The sequence below is a fragment of the Eptatretus burgeri genome, chromosome 13 (genome assembly GCF_056783735.1).
Source record: "Eptatretus burgeri isolate ZD-2024b chromosome 13, Ebu_testis_v1, whole genome shotgun sequence".
NCBI classification, from domain to species: Eukaryota; Metazoa; Chordata; class Myxini; order Myxiniformes; family Myxinidae; genus Eptatretus; species Eptatretus burgeri.
In genome coordinates this window covers 63,813,829-63,832,323 of record NC_140973.1, presented here as the reverse complement: position 1 = coordinate 63,832,323, position 18,495 = coordinate 63,813,829, and the positions used below count along the sequence as shown (strand labels likewise).

At 43.6% G+C, this 18,495-nt stretch overlaps 1 protein-coding gene across 1 annotated transcript in view; it reads right to left on the bottom strand.

The window, feature by feature from the left end:
* Window positions 1–18,495, bottom strand: part of LOC147014649 (platelet-derived growth factor C-like) — a 52,626-nt gene that overhangs the window by 25,322 nt on the left and 8,809 nt on the right. The window contains exons 3-4 of the mRNA XM_085852787.1: window positions 17,663–17,849; window positions 10,928–11,480 (exon numbers count right to left, since the gene is read on the bottom strand). Of these exons, the coding sequence (XP_085708913.1) occupies window positions 10,928–11,480; window positions 17,663–17,849 (740 nt within the window). The remainder of the gene's footprint in view (window positions 1–10,927; window positions 11,481–17,662; window positions 17,850–18,495) is intronic.

Below are 18,495 nucleotides of genomic sequence, written 5' to 3'. Positions count from 1 at the left end.
GTGACCTACTACGTCATAATTACCATTAAAAAGATTCTACATGAGTAATCACTTCTCTGGTGCAAATTTCATCTTAATCCGACAAGCAGTTGCGGAGAAAAACACTCATGGTCTGTGCGGACAAACAGACAAACAAACAGAGACAGACAAATGGACACAATACCCTCTCCTCGAGCAAGGGTAATAACAAAAATAACACGCTGGTGGTGATGTCCCTATTCCTCGTCCAACTGTTCTCTTTCCAAATCCTCCCTCCTGCACCGACCACTCAAACAAAGTAAATACACTGATGACAGATTAAATTAAATTAATGTGTTTATAAAGCACAGGCATGACAGGCCAAATGGCCTTCTCCTGCATCCAAGTTCCTTGTGTATATAATTGTAGGTCAGGTCACAAACTATGCGATCACCGCTTATATTCAGAGTTGCTCGAACAGCCCCGACCTGAAGGTGCACGTCAATGAGCTTACTCTTTAGCCTGCATGAGAGCAAAAGGTTAAAAAAAAAATACAGACTTGCCAAGAGGCAAAAGGAAGACAAATATGGCAGAAAGGAAATGAAGTATTAAGCTTTTAACAAATAAACACTGAAAGCTGAAAATGCACCAGTTGTGGGTTCTTGGTATTAAGAACAAAGAACCTCAGTTTAGCCAGTTCGGATTTGCCAACAAAACGTTCCATTTCCCAACAACGTAACCGCAGGAAACCAACAGTAAGGTTAACACGCTCGTCTGAGAAGTCCACACCAGGCTCCTCGGGAACAAGGGTGTGAGAACGCATGGAGTGAACAAAACATTTCCACCATTCCAGGAAAACCATTACCTTCGATCTAAAAAAAAACGTGTCCTGAAAATGTTCTGTTTATCAAATGTGATTTGTATAAACCAGTGAAAAAAATACTATCTCTGGACATGTATATATCATCTGTACTACTGAAACGTGTCCTGAAAATGTTCTGTTTATCAAATGTCATTTGTATAAACCAGTGAAAAAAATACTAACTCTGGACATGTATATATCATCTGTACTACTGAAACGTGTCCTGAAAATGTTCTGTTTATCAAATGTGATTTGTATAAACTAATGAAAAAAATACTAACTCTGGACATGTATATATCATCTGCACTACTGAAATGTGTCCTGAAAATGTTCTGTTTATCAAATGTGATTTATATAAACCAGTGATAAAAAATACTAACTCTACACATGTATATATCATCTGTACGACTGAAACGTGTCCTGAAAATGGTCTGTTTATCAAATGTGATTTGGATAAACTAATGAAAAAAATACTATCTCTGGACATGTATATATCATCTGTACTACTGAAACGTGTCCTGAAAATGTTCTGTTTATCAAATGTGATTTGTATAAACTAATGAAAAAAATACTATCTCTGGACATGTATATATCATCTGTACTACTGAAACGTGTCCTGAAAATGTTCTGTTTATCAAATGTGATTTATATAAACCAGTGATAAAAATACTAACTCTACACATGTATATATCATCTGTACGACTGAAACGTGTCCTGAAAATGGTCTGTTTATCAAATGTGATTTGGATAAACTAATGAAAAAAAAATACTATCTCTGGACATGTATATAGCATCTGCACTACTGAAACGTGTCCTGAAAATGTTCTGTTTATCAAATGTGATTTATATAAACCAGTGATAAAAAATACTCACTCCAGACATGTATATATCATCTGTACGACTGAAACGTGTCCTGAAAATGTTCTGTTTATCAAATGTGATTTGTATAAACTAATGAAAAAAATACTAACTCTGGACATGTATATATCATCTGTACTATTGAAACGTGTCCTGAAAATGGTCTGTTTATCAAATGTGATTTATATAAACCAGTGAAAAAAAATACTAACTCCAGACATGTATATATCATCTGTGCTACTGAAATGTGTCCTGAAAATGTTCTGTTTATCAAATGTGATTTATATAAACCAGTGATAAAAATACTAACTCTAGACATGTATATATCATCTGTACGACTGAAACGTGTCCTGAAAATGTTCTGTTTATCAAATGTGATTTATATAAACCAGTGATAAAAAATACTCACTCCAGACATGTATATATCATCTGTACGACTGAAACGTGTCCTGAAAATGTTCTGTTTATCAAATGTGATTTGTATAAACTAATGAAAAAAATACTAACTCTGGACATGTATATATCATCTGTACTATTGAAACGTGTCCTGAAAATGGTCTGTTTATCAAATGTGATTTATATAAACCAGTGAAAAAAAATACTAACTCCAGACATGTATATATCATCTGTGCTACTGAAATGTGTCCTGAAAATGTTCTGTTTATCAAATGTGATTTATATAAACCAGTGATAAAAAATACTCACTCCAGACATGTATATATCATCTGTACGACTGAAACGTGTCCTGAAAATGTTCTGTTTATCAAATGTGATTTGTATAAACTAATGAAAAAAATACTAACTCTGGACATGTATATATCATCTGTACTATTGAAACGTGTCCTGAAAATGGTCTGTTTATCAAATGTGATTTATATAAACCAGTGAAAAAAAATACTAACTCCAGACATGTATATATCATCTGTGCTACTGAAATGTGTCCTGAAAATGTTCTGTTTATCAAATGTGATTTATATAAACCAGTGATAAAAAATACTAACTCCAGACATGTATATATCATCTGTACGACTGAAACGTGTCCTGAAAATGGTCTGTTTATCAAATGTGATTTATATAAACCAGTGAAAAAAAAATACTAACTCCAGACATGCATATATCATCTGTACTACTGAAATGTGTCCTGAAAATATTCTGTTTATCAAATGTGATTTGTATAAACCAGTGATAAAAAATACTAACTCTGGACATGTATATATCATCTCTACGACTGAAACGTGTCCTGAAAATGGTCTGTTTATCAAATGTGATTTGTATAAACCAGTGATAAAAATACTTACTCTAGACATGTATATATCATCTGTAATACTGAAACGTGTCCTGAAAATGTTCTGTTTATCAAATGTGATTTATATAAACCAGTGATAAAAATACTAACTCCAGACATGTATATATCATCTGTACTACTGAAATGTGTCCTGAAAATGTTCTGTTTATCAAATGTGATTTATATAAACCAGTGATAAAAATACTCACTCCAGACATGTATATATCATCTGTACTACTGAAACGTGTACTGAAAATGGTCTGTTTATCAAATGTGATTTGTATAAACCAGTGAAAAAAATACAAACTCTACACATGTACATATCATCTGTACGACTGAAACGTGTCCTAAAAATGTTGTTTATCAAATGTGATTTGTATAAACCAGTGATAAAAATACTAACTCTGGACATGTATATATCATCTGTACTACTGAAACGTGTCCTGAAAATGGTCTGTTTATCAAATGTGATTTGTATAAACCAGTGATAAAAATACTAACTCTGGACATGTATATATCATCTGGACTACTGGATGTTCGCACACTCGTCTCTAAGTTGTCCAGCCTGGGTTTGAATCCCGACCCAGCTCTAAACTGCCATCCTGGTGTTTGACAGACAGGGTGACTCATCAACGCATGTGTACTGTCCATCGAAGAGGCGTTAAGCTGGAGGATTTGTCTGCAAACTCAAGTTGGGGAAGGTTAAAGATCCCACCGTGCCTTTCACCAACAGTGGGCGAGTTATCGCCAGCACATCAAACGGATTAAAAAGTCCTATCCAAATCACCATCAGTCAAACGCCAGGCCTGTTCAACCGGTTCGTGAAAGACTTGGACCAAACGTTCTCTGGCCAAATCCACAAGTTGGTAATAATTGGGGCCGTTGAAAAAATATTAGTTGTGTACCCTGCGTATATTTGTATATATCAGGTTTCTCAATAATATTTATACATATAAACTTTTGGCGACTGGGGTTGTGGATCCGCCGTTTGGAAAGGTTCTGGGCTGAAAGGATTGAAACCTCGATGAGAAACGGTGCCCAGCTGATAATCCAGGCAGTTGAGAAATCAGTAAATGGCTTATAAGTTAAGGGGGGGGGAGGAGGGGGTAATTAAGTCGCTGCAACCTCCATCATGTGAACCTTAGTCCTGTGAAGTTTGATTGAGATTGGACAAGTAACGACCAAATGTATCGTGGACACACAGACAGGCACCAAGTTACATATTTTAGTACAATAACTCTTCAGAGTGAAAACGTTTAAATTTCCTTTTCTTACTTCTCTAAACAAGAGATTTTTGATCCAATTTTGATCCATGATCCATTCTATATTTTAATTGGTTAACTACTCACTGCCTAAATTTCCTTATGTCTCGAATAAACACCGTAGTGTTGTGAAAACAGCAAAACAAACACGAGTGTTTAAACGGTAAGGGAGCAATTTAATGTTTTAATAATATTTGGATCCCGACCGTCCCAGTTCAAACTTCACCATCACCCCTTCCTCTAAGCCTGGTGTTGGCTTAATATCCTAGGGTCTTGAGTTCAAGCCCTAGTTGTGTCGTTGAATTAACACCAGGTGGGTTGACAACCTGTCATCGTTCAGAGATCGGAAAAATGAGTACCAGCATGCTGGTAACAGGGGGCATTGCATCAGCGGCACAGCCGTGCCCCCAGAAAATGATGCAGCCAAGCAGCGACAGGCTGCAAACGAATAAATAAATAACCCCTTCCTCTACTGCCTGTTCCAACAGACTAATTCCCCACCCAAACCAAACACTTCCTAACTCAAACCAAAATACCCAAGGCTTCCTCCACCCATTTGAGGCTATAAAGGGTTAGGAATACTGGGACGGAGATGGGAAACGAGTGCACCACTCCCACGAAAAATCCAACATGGTTAGTGTCTCAAATAGCCTCTCCGAACAAAACTCCTGCTGCCTGGCTTCAAAGTTTCAAAGTTCTTCACGTCTGCTCAATGCACAGCGGTGACTGTGACGCAGATCATACCCTTGTCAGAGTCGAACTGTGCTTTAACCACAAAAACTCTTCATTATATCTCGTAAACCTAGACCTCAACATCGGGGGCTAATAAGTCACGCATGATCGAGTGATCCAGACGATCAGTCACACTTCCGGCGGCTCTTACCGGAACAATCAGCAGCCTCAAAGATCTCAGATTCTGATGATTCGGACACTGCTGGGAACAAGCCAAAGAAAAACATCTCCTCTCTGCCACCATAGATGTCTTCGGTCTGGAAGAGCACAAGTCTCCTGATTGGTTCACCACATGAAGAAGAGCTTACACCACTAATTGAAGCCAAGCGAAATGCCAGATCAAGACTTAGACAAACAGACAGAAAGGAGTGTCCATAACAAACGAATCACAGACAAACACCTTCAGTGGTGGAGGTAAAAATGCCAAACTCGGTTGTGGAAAGCGCACAACCTTTGCTCAACAACATCTCTACAACAGGAGAGCTTGTTAAAGATTCTCCACCAAGCTCAACCGATGCTTCCACACCATCATCGAATCCTTGAATGAGTTGAAGAAGAGTGGGAGGAGAGCCAATCTTAGAAAGAAGTTGGAAAAGTGCACTTCTAACCGTATCAAATGCCTTTTGCAGATCAATGAAGGCAACATGAAGAGATGTTTGTTGTTTCCTGGATTTTTCCCATGGATGTCTGAATGCTAAAACCGTATCGATGGTGGAGCATCCAGCTCCAAAGCAACATTGACCTTCAGCAAATGACAAGGCGCTGGAGGAGACTGCAAGCTCGAACCTTCCCAGCAACATGAATTAGAGATGTTCGTGGGTAGTTGTTGCAATCAGATTGATCACCTTTGTACAGAGTGATGATCTTGGCATCTTTAAGATATTGAGGTATACACCATTTTGCCAACAGGATGTCAGTACTTTCAGGAGGTCAACTGCAAGCGAGGTACCACCTGCTTTGATGACTTCAGGTGTAATCTGGTCTGAGATAGCGGCAGTCCGAAATGTCAAAATTTCGTTGCAGAGATGACATCCTCCAAGCATGGTTCATCATCGAGTACAGGGAGTAGTTAAAGTTGCGGTACTGAGATGGAGCTTTGGTACAGGTGGTAGCATCCTCTGCAAATACGTTCCTGGTAGAACTGTGCCCAGCACTCAAGCTGGTCCTCAAAAGTTGAGAAGAGTGCCATGTTTTGCTTTCAGTGGAGCCGTCTTGACTGCTGATGGGCCGAGAGATTCATTAATACCTCTACACATACCAAGTGGATTTCTGAACTCAGAACAGTGCTGTATGTGTTCACTGAGACTTTTTTCAGTGTTTAATTTTGCAGGTTCTTGAAGCTTTTTGAGCAGCCCGTCATGCCTTTCTCGTTCTCGTTTTGTTGGTTTCAGTGGGAGTTTGGATATGAGCAGGATTTATCAAAAAGTTATGGACAGTTTTTGATGAAACTTGGTGGACAGGTTGGGTGTGTAACAAGGATGACTTGATTCGATTTTGGTGAAGATCTGAATCTGGATATGAGAATTTTTTAAGTGATTCTTCACCATTGAGTGATAGGGCCAAAAACGATGTATAATATAGCCCAATATCTCAAAACGTTGAGGACGCATGATGACAAAACTTGGCGGATGAGTTTGGCAGGTGACAAGAACAAGCTGATTAGATTTTGGTTCAGGTACGAATGCAAATCTGGCCTATCAATGGGATACAAAATGTAAACTGTTCAACCTGGCTCCATCTCAGTACCTGGAGGGATGCACTCTACCGAGTCCCATTCTGGTCTTCTCTATGTTCTCACACCATGCCTTTGGTGACAACCCCTCTGGTGTACTGATTGAATCCCAAAATGATGGTGGCCTTTTAAACTCATCACTGTTCAGAGCCAAAACCAAGGTCAGACAACTGTCTATCCATGAACTTTTGTTTGCTGATCATGCTACCCAAGAAAGCCATTCTGCTTCTGATCTCCCACAACTCTGCACCAAATTCTCAGATGCCTGCAAGGACTTTGTTGTGGCCATAAGCATTAAGAAGACAGTCATCATGTCACAACGTTCTGCATCACAACCACAGATCTACATCAACAACAATCTGTTTGACAGCAGGATTTGCAAAGCAGAAACCACCTTCAGACGCCTGACCAATTGTGTGTGGAGGAATAAACACCGAGCATTGCCAATAAAGACATCTGTGTTTCGTGTACCAAGTACTTTGCCCTCTGGCTGTATATGCCGGACAATGTATGCAAAACAAGAAATGCATCTCAATGGTTTCCACCTCCACTGCCTCAGGAAACTCCTTGGCATCACCTATAAACAGCGGTTCACACAAGTGGTACTCAGGTACTCATGCACAGTAAACAACACCAAATGAATACCTCAAAGATGCAAAAGTGTACCAGCACAACAGAGGCTTTTGATGGAAGGTTTTCTCATCTCGTGTAGATAAGATTCTTCCGTGATAATTCTGATATGCTGAGATTTCAAAATTTCAGTGTACAAAATTAAGTTTATAAATTAGAAGATTATAAGTTATAAGATTTCTCTTTTTTAAAACGATAGATCTGAGGATAACATGTGAGCAAAGAGGAAGAAGAGGGGGTTTCTTCGCTCGTGTCGGTAAGATTCTTCCGTGATAATTCAGATATATAATTGATTTACAGTGATTTCAAAATTTTCATGTACAAAATTAAGTTTATAAATTATAAAAATGTAATTTATAAGCTATATTGTAAGTTTATCTATCTATAATTCCAGCAATCTCTGTGTGTCTGTCTGTCTGTGACTGCTGTTTCTTGACAACCACTGGTCCGATCTAATTGAAACTTGCCAGGTATATTGCTGGGGACCTGAGTATGTGCCTTTTCAAGGTTTGATATTAATCAGACAAGTGGTTCCCAAGTTATGGCCATTTATTTACCAAACCAATGACAGGACACGGTGCAATGATGTCACAATTGTTCTTCTTTTTTGCACGTACGGCCACGCACGTACGGGCAATGCACGTACGGGCACGCACTAGTAACTTTTAAGATTTAGAAAAAGTAGATCTAAGGAGAACGTGCCAGCGAAGAGGAAGAAGAGGAGGCTCAGGAGCATCCAGAAGGAACAAAAAAAAAAAAGAACGGTTTGCAAGTATCTCTTCTGGAGTTAACATTGTGAGAGAGCGCTTCTGGAGGAGTAAGATGTATACAAAGCTGAGAGGCGCATTAAAAAATCGGAGTGGCGATTGGGAAATCAGACGAGTACCTTCAAAGCTGACAAAAAATTTTTCATGAGTACCAAACCATTTCTGCTGGTACTCATTGGAGAGCCTAATTCAAAAAATTGTTTGAACCCCTGCCTATAAAGATAAACTTCCTATAATATCTGGATACTGCAGCGTAAAAAAATGCACACCATTTACACGACTCTCGAGTATCGCAGACTCCAATAGGTGGACCAAATCCTTCGAATGGAAGACTCCAGAATCCCAAAGTCCATTTTCTTTGGTCAACTAAAAGATCATTCTCACCCTTTCAGCATACGCAAACTCAGATGGAAGTATAATCTCAAGACTAATCTTGCTAGTTTTCGCATCTTACATCAAGATTGGGAGCTCCTTGGATAAAATTGGAATGCTTGGACGTCACCCCCAGCCTTAAGGAGGGTGCTGACCTGGTGGAACAGCAAATGGAAGCCTACAATTAATTAATGAAGGAAGGAAAGGAAAAAAGCTACACAGAACCTGACAACTTCTAAGTGCATGGATAGGTCAAGTCTACTCTCCAATATTCAGAGCACGTAATGGCCTGATTGGTCACCTTAGGGTGATCAGCGATCAGTCACCTAAATACAAGTGATCAGCGTGAATATCATCTTTTACATAGACGGATAGAGAAGGTCACTCTATGCTAATGAAACCTTTTGCCATAACATTACATTGATGTAACTTTGTGTTTAAGTCAGTCTTCTTGAAGTTAAAAAGGTCACATGAAGACCTCAATGTCAGTATCCACACCTTCCACATGGAAAAGAGAAAAAGTCTTGTGTCTTGCTTTTAAATCTTGTGTCCCAAACCCATCGCTTTCTGCAACCACCTTGCCCAGTCGCACACTGCTTTTCTTGGACTCTGTGTCCTTTTCTCCTGACAAGGTGGAGAGCTTGCTGTCAAACCTCGAATCAGATTCTGCAACTGGTCCAGACGGCATCAGCCCACGTGTCCTAAAAACCTGCTCTGCTGCGCTTGCTTATGCTCTCTCCATTCTATTCACCCTCTCATTTGTTCAAGGTCATCTGCCATATGCTTGGAACTCAGCAAATATGAGCGCTCTGCATAAAAAGGTGCATAAACAGATCCCTGCAACTACAGACCAATCGGCCTTCGACGGATCATCAGCAAGGTTATGGAATCCATCATTGCTTCAGACATTAAATCCCTCCTCTTCTCCAATGGGTTGATTTCCGATCATCACTTTGGATTCAGACCAGGTCACTCTACCCTGGATATGTTGATTCTGCTCTCCCAACAATGGATAGAGGTCCTTAATGCCAGACATGAAATCAGAGCCATCTCCTTAGAAAAATTGCGTGCCTTCGATACGGTCTGGCACCCTGCCCTGCTCACCAAACTCTCTTCCTATGGTATCCAAGGACATCCCCACTCATGGCTCGCAGACTTCTTCTCCTGTTGCAGTCAACATATGTCCCTAAATGGAGTTCTCTCATCCCCCTCTTCCTGTCCAGGCTGGAGTTCATCAAGGCAGCATTCTGGGTCCTGTTCTTTTTCTGGTTTTCATCAATGATCTCTCCGACTCTCTGGAAAATCCTCTATATCTCTTTGCTGATGTCTCCACCCTCTGCCGTACCATCTGTCATCCCGCAGATCGGCAAGCAGCAACCTCTTCACTCTCTGCAGATCTGGATAAAATCACAAACTGGTCCAACACGTGGAACATGTCTTTCAAGCCTGACAAATCTCACACTCTCACTATGTCTCTCTGAAAGGACTGTCTGGTACCCCCCCCCCCGCCATCTACTTTCTCAACAATCATCTTGAAGAAGTCCTTTCATTTAAGCTTCTGGGTCTCACTGTCTGCCATGACCTTTCCTGGGAAAGCCACATTTCCAACCTCGTCTCCAAAGCCAGTCGCCGACTGGGCATCCTCTGTCATGTAAAGTCCTTCCTTGGCACACCTGAGCTCCTGACCACATATAAAGCTTTCGTCCACAGCCTGAAGGAGTACAGCTCTCCCCTCTGGGCTGGTGCTCCCACCTCTCACCTTTCTTGGCTTCATGCTGTGGAAACCAAGGCATTTAGGACCATTGGTATCTCCCACGATGAGGCGGAGTCTTTGGGTCTCTCACTCTCACTGCAAGCAGGTCGGTGGTCTTTTTGTCTTCAACCATCTCCTCTCGAGCTTTGGCTCCCCCCTGCTCTGTCTGAGATATGTAGTCCCCCCCCCTATATTTCCGCAGGGCAGTCAAGGTCTGCCAGCAATCCCCTTCTGGTAAAACTACCAAAATCACGAATCACTGCTCACCTTCACTCTTTCAATCATCTTTTTTGCTGCTGTTGGAACAAACTCCCACACTGTCCAATCACATTCTTCCCTCCAGGTCTTCAAAACAGCTGTTCACGACCATCTCTTATCTTCCCTCATCCAAAACCACGATCTTTTCTACGCCCTGCTAATCCACCCCAAACCCACCTCCTTCAAATTCCTTGCTTTCCTTCCTGAAAGTCCCTGTCGTATCCATCTTGTACCCTGCCCCATCCCTCTCCCTTCCACAGATCTCTTCATGTCTCTGTTCCCCACTGTTGTTTTCCTTGCTTTTCCCACCCCTCTTATCTCCTGCTCCCATTATTGTGCATTTTTGTGTGTTTGCTCTCATACGAGCCTCGACTGTGTACACACAAAAAAAGGAATCATATCATTCCAGAAAGTCAGTGAATATGAATTGATAGTAAGGGAGATTCCAAGATCAGTACCTCTCTTATTGCTGAATGAGCTACGTCCTCGATGCATCTCGCTGTGGAGTAGAACATGCAAGTCGTGCTGCCAGTTGTCCGGCTCAATGTACTGCACGAGGTTCTCCAGCGTGTCAAATGCTGAGAGCGTCTGTGAGAGAACTTCCAACGTCTGTGAAGTTTCCCACTCCTCACCCATGTCCTTGTTTGCAACCCCCGATTCCTCAGACAGGGCTGGCTCCAGGGGTATGGAAGGTCCGGCAGACCCGGCCGAGAATGTTGCCATTTTGGAAACACTTTGACCCACAACAACATCAGCTCCTTGTTTATTGTCATTGACTTCTGTCTCAATGGGCAGGGTTCCCAGTGGAAAGGCTGCTCCAGCAGGTTGCTGAGGCCAATCTTCAAATCCGCTGGAACCTACACCGGTGCCAATGGGGATGGGGGGTCCACTTTTGCTCGAGGCTTCAGGCCAAGTGGCAATCGGAGACTCACGCGCAGTCCCTATGGGCATGCTCCTCATTGGGACCCGAGCAGATCCTCTGGACATGGTGCCAATTGGGAGCAGCGATTCCTAAAAAGGCAAAAAAAAGTGAAAATATTGAAGTCTGGGCTCAGGGAAGAGACTGTACATAAATCACGTACAGGACAAGGACATCTAAATGAACTACCAATTGAATTTCAAAAAACATATGCAGAGAATGGATAAATCAACATAAAAATAAGGGACTCAATCCATAAGCCTCATAGGATCATGAAGGGTGTACTCAGATGGCAACGCAAAACAGGCCAATCAGAAATCGAAGCTGTTATTGTTTTTTTTTTTCAACAACATCGAGGCTCATGAAAGAGCAAGAAGATCGAGGGTACAAACTGACATGCGGGATGGCAGCGGGGCAACAGTCGGTCTCAATAAACAAGGGAATGAAGGGACAGGAAAAGGGGAGAAAGGATGGAAGGAATCACTGCAACCTCCAAGTACGAGGGTTGGGTTAAGAAGGGTTAATGGGAGCAATAACGATTACGGGGCAGGATGGGAGATGACATGAGATGGTGGTGCACCGCCTGCTTGAAGTCCTGGAGGGAAGAGTGGGACAGCACAACCTCCGGAAGGCGATTCCACAGATGTGATAGGTGAAGAAGAAAGGAGTTGAGGTGTGTCGTCAGCCTATATTTTGGGAGTAATCAGGAGGGAGTGACTGGAATAACATGAACAGTTGTTGGGGAGGGGAGAGAGAGAAGAAAGAGAGAAAACCCAGAGGAGAGGAGGTATAAAGCAGAGGTCACTAACCTGTCTGCGATGTGATTTAAAGTTTCAAGCCTTATTTTATCTTTACATCTATATATATATATATATATATATATATATATATATATATATATATATATATATATATATATATATATATATATATATTATGCACACACACACACACACACACACACATACACACAGTGCATATGTGAAGCCCAACAACAAATCTAGTTCAAGGTTGCATTTCTACCAATCGATTGCCAAGGCAATGCAACAGCTTTCTTCACTTACAGCATGCCCAGGCATGCCCCAGATCCTCAGACAAAAAAAAAAAAAAAAAATCACTTTCAGAAAAATGTCAGGCCAGGCAGGGATATGCTCTCGCGGACAGTACAACAACACCGGAATGCTAAGGCATGGTAAGAGTGTAAAATATAACTCCAGCTGTGCCTGGCCTTGTGGGTACATACCGGGAAAACATGCTCCATGAAAGGGGAACAAGGAGTTTCGTTTCACAATGTTTCAATGCTTAAAGGGTTCAGATACCAATGAATAGGCAACAGCTATGGAACAAGCACGTGAAGGTTGCGGAGGGGAGGGGGAGGGAAGTTGGCCATTTTTGAAGGTTGTTTGTTAACAAAGTTCTACCTCCAAGTGCATAAAGGAACAGTTCATTAACTATGCCGAGCATTTTGTGGCGGAATGCTGGCATCGATCCAGTTGGAAGCGAACTGATCTTTCCTCTGGTCTCTGCCTCACACATTCCGAAACACCTAATTGGACATCCCTTAGCAAGTTCGGGCTAAATAGAATCCTAATAATTGGCTCCATCGACAGTATGATCACTCTTAAGGCAGGTTTTGTTCACATTGCAAGCTACTTTCGATAGTATTAAAATCCCACCCTTTTATCTCCAACTGTAGTGTCAAAAGTGTCTGAGAATTTCAACTGTTGAAGCCAAGGTGTTTTGCCTTCGTCTTATAGTGACAATGGTGGATTATATTATCAATCAGCATTTAAACCCGGTGTTCGCTTAACGGTTGAGGTGGTCGGCTTGAAATCTTAAGGGTCTTAAGTTCAAGCCCCTGACGTGTCGTTGAAATAACACCAGGTGGGTTGACTCAGCCTGTCATCCTTCTGAGGTTGACGAAATGAGGACCAGCTTATGGGTAAAACGGGGGGGGCGGGGGGGGCACTGCATCAGTGGCACAGCCCCGTCCAAAAATGATGCAACCAGCAGGGACAGATCGGCTGCATATGAAACTAGAAGGGCACTCGGTGGAGCGCATACCTCCGTCATGCAATGCCTGATCCATGAGAACATTTCGGGCCCAATACATTTTTGAAATATCATGCTATACAGTAACTGTATCGTTTTTGGCCCTTTCTCTCAATGGTGAAGAACCACTTTAAAAACTCCAGTAGTCGGATCTGCATCCGGAACCGGATCTTCACCAAAATCGAATCAGTTCGTCCTTGTCACACACCGAACCTGTCCACAAATTTTCATTTGGATCCGTCCACAACTTTTTGAGATATCCTGTACACAAACTAACAGACAGACAAATAGACAGAAAGGGGTGAAGATATAACCTCCTTCACCTTCGGTGGCAGAGGTAATAAGTCACAACTTGTCCAAACAATTGGTTATGGGAGGCAGAATTGCGTTTGGAAAGATGCTGCTCTGGTGGCAGCAGCCGGTGCCGCATGGTGAAGTATGCCACCCTTTGGGGGAGAGGGTGAGGAGGGGGATATTAAGCCTGTTTTTCTCTCATATCAAGATTAAAGATTTCTGTATCTCCGAGATGGACGTCAAACGGGCATCCCACGGCCAGCATTCGTTGGTGGACGTTAAAGATCCCACGGTGTCCTTCGTGAAAAGTAGGCAAGCTATCGCCGGCACCGTGAACCAATTACAAATTCCCGCCCTAACCAACAGAGGGCTTGGCATCAGAAGCGCAGCCGCACCCTCAGTCAATGAGAGACTCGGTATATCAAATGAGAGTTGGTTGTTAAATCTTTTGAAATCAAAATGTAGTGAAATAAAACGTCCAGATTGGACTTCCCCCAGCATTGCACCCCTCCATATACATATGCTTCTTTCATCATGGTGCATCAATTCACTGCAAACCTGACGTAGACATGGGAGGGGGAATGGGAGGGAAATCCTCATATTGCGTTTGTAAAAATGGTGAGATTCTGACATCTCCACTCTCACCCCTATTCCACATAAATACCTCTCCCCGCCCCCGCCCTCCACTCCTACCCTCATCCCACACCCTACCCGGTTCTCCTTCTTGCGTACATAATAGATAGATACCCTGTGTCATACTCAAACGTCTAATTGCAAACGCAGCAAAAACATACAGGAAATATTTAGTGTTGTAAAATTATTTGATATGTAACCCAAAGAATGACGCACAGGTAAAATAAAATAATAACGAAATGAAGAAATATTTGGAAATTGGTGTGAAAAAGGGAAAAACTTAAAAACAAAGCCAGATGTTGACCTCTCCCAACGATACCTCCAAACCATACCATCCAACGACAATTGTCAACGACACCTCCAAATACTCATCCAAACCATACCATCCAACGACACGTCCAAACGACACCTCCAAACGACACCTCCAAAGTACCTCTCCCAACGATACCTCCAAACCATACCATCCAACGACACGTCCAAACGACACGTCCAAACGACACCTCCAAAGTACCTCTCCCAACGATACCTCCAAACCATACCATCCAACGACAATTGTCAATGACACCTCCAAACGACTCCTCCAAGCCATACCATCCAACGACACGTCCAAACGACACGTCCAAACGACACCTCCAAAGTACCTCTCCCAACGATACCTCCAAACCATACCATCCAACGACAATTGTCAATGACACCTCCAAACGACTCCTCCAAGCCATACCATCCAACGACACGTCCAAACGACTCCTCCAAACCATACCATCCAATGACACGTCCAAACGACACGTCCAAATGACACCTCCAAACCATACCATCCAACGACACGTCCAAACGACTCCTCCAAACCATACCATCCAACGACACGTCCAAACGACACCTCCAAACGACTCCTCCAAACCATACCATCCAACGACAATTGTCAACAACACCTCCAAATGACTCCTCCAAAGTACCTCTCCCAACGATACCTCCAAACCATACCATCCAACGACAATTGTCAATGACACCTCCAAACGACTCCTCCAAGCCATACCATCCAACGACACGTCCAAACGACTCCTCCAAACCATACCATCCAACGACACGTCCAAACGACACCTCCAAACGACTCCTCCAAACCATACCATCCAACGACAATTGTCAACGACACCTCCAAACGACTCCTCCAAAGTACCTCTCCCAATGATACCTCCAAACCATACCATCCAACGACAATTGTCAACGACACCTCCAAACGACTCATCCAAACCATACCATCCAACGACAATTGTCAACGACACCTCCAAACGACTCATCCAAACCATACCATCCAACGACAATTGTCAACGACACCTCCAAACGACTCCTCCCAACGACACCTCCCAACGACACCAGCCGACGAAACCTCCAGACGACACCTCCAGGCAACACCTCCAGGCGACACCTCCAGGAGACACCTCCAGGCGACACCTCCAGGCGACACCTCCCGGCGACACCTCCCGACGACACCTCCCGACGACACCTCCCGACGACACCTCCCGACGACACCTCCCGACAACACCAGCCGACGACACCTCCAGGCGACACCTCCAGGCGACACCTCCAGGCGACACCTCCAGGCGACACCTCCAGGCGACACCTCCAGGCGACACCTCCAGGCGACACCTCCAGGCGACACCTCCAGACGACACCTCTAAACCACACCTTCCGATGACAATTGTCAATGACACCTACAAACGACACCTCCAAAAGATACCTCCAAACGACAAGTGCAAACGACACATCCAAACGACACCTCCAAATGACACCTCCAAATAACACGTCCAAACGACACCTCCAAACCACACCTTCCAACGACAATTGTCAATGACACCTCCAAACGACTCCTCCCAACAACACCTCCAAAGGACTCCTCCCGATGACACCGCCAGACGACTCCTCCAGACGACTCCTCCAGACGACTCCTCCCAACGACACCTGCCGACGACACCTGCCGACGACACCTGCCGACGACACCTGCCGACGACACCTCCAGACGTCACCTCCAGACGTCACCTCCAGACGTCACCTCCAGACGTCACCTCCCGACGACACCTCCCGACAACACCTGTAAGTGACACCTCTAAACCACACCTTCCAAAGACAATTGTCAACGACACCTCCAAACGACTCCTCCCAATGACTCCTCCCAACGACACCTCTAAACCACACCTTCCAACGACAATTGTCAATGACACCTTCAAACGACACCTCCAAATGACACGTCCAAATGACACGTCCAAATGACACATCCAAACAACACCTCCAAACGATACGTCCAAACGACACCTCCAAACGACACCTCCAAATGACTCCTCCAAACAATACCATCCAACGATAATTGTCAACGACACCTCCAAACGACTCCTCCCAACGACTCCTCCACATGACACCTCCAAACGACACCTCAAGACCACACTTCCTGAGGACACTTCCCGAGGACACCTGCCGATGACACCTCCAAAAGACACCTCCAGACGACACCCCCAGACGACACCCCCAGATGACACCTCCAGACCATACCATCCAACGACAATTGTCAACGACACCTCCAAATGACACGTCCCAACAACTCCTCCCAACGACACCTCCCAATGACACCTCCAAATGACCTCTCCCAACGATCCCTCCCAACGACCCCTCCAAATGACTCCTCCAAACGACTCGTCCAAGCGACACCTCCAAACGACATCTCCCAATGACACCTCTCTCCCCTCCAAACGACACCTCCAAACAACACATCCAAACCATACCATCCAACGACAATTGTCAACGACACCTCCAAACAACTCCTCCCAATGACACCTCCAAACGACACCTCCAAACGACACCTCCAAACGACTCCTCCAAGCGACACCTCCAAACGACACCTCCCCACGACACTCCCAACGACACTCCCAACCACACTCCCAACGACACGTCCCTCCACCTCCAAACGACACCTGCAAACAACATCTCCAAACGACACCTGCAAACAACACCTCCAAACGACACCTGCAAATAACATCTCCAAACGACATCTCCAAACCACTCCTGCAAACGACACCTCCAAACAACACCTCCCAACGACACCTCCAAACGACACCTCACCGATGCACATTGACACCTTCAATGTGTGTTCCCATTGGTCAGGGTAACAAACAGCATTAGAAAAAGCAGATGACTACATTATTCATATCATCCACATTTCAAGTCGAAGTTCCATTCCCCACATGAATGACCTGGATGTGTCCCTTTTTGTTTAGTAATTTTGTAACAGTGTCGGCACAGTCCTTACCGGGGCCAGAGATGAATAATAGAGGCGAAATCCAGGCTTGGCGGCCAGGTATTGATCCGAGTGGAACCGAATAAGCACCCGATTGGACCTGGATACCTGTCGCCCAGGTGGCACACGACTTCCACACCAGCGCCCTCGTGGGATTGTCGCCCCCTCTGTGATGTCCAACACATCCACATAGTCGTATCTACAAGCAAGAAATGGACCCGCTGTTCAAAGTTCAAGTTCAATGCCATTGTTGAGGATCCGAAAGGTCTCCAAAACCTCGTGACTGGACGACAGGCAGTGCACACACAAATATGCAGTCATAAAAGAACAAAACACACTCCCACCCCCAGCCAACGGTGTGTGTGTGTGTGTGTGTGTGTGTGCGTGCGTGCGTGCGTGCGTGCGTGCGTGCGTGCGTACAGAGTATAATCGGACTGCTCACATCAAATTTCTCCCATCATCTTTCGTTCTTTTCATTTTTTAGATCCTCATGGAGGATCTCTAAGTCTTACGTTGTTGTTCTTCTTGTGGACTTTTTTGTTTCACAGCCTACAGTTTTCATCGAAACTTCCTGAAACTTGGCATATATATGTAAAAATACTCTGTGCAGACAGGAACCATCTCCGATTTTGAAAATTCCTCCCAGAAAAAAAGTTATGACGTCAAAATATCTCCGCTAATGGAAATCGCCTAAAAAATTATCTCTGAAACAAGGCAAGCTTTTTGAATTCTGTTTGCGAGAATCGAACAGGGCATTAGCAGAGATGAATTACCACACATATTATACATCACTATGACGTCATATCAATTTTTATGACGTCATTCCTATTTTTTGACATTTTTTG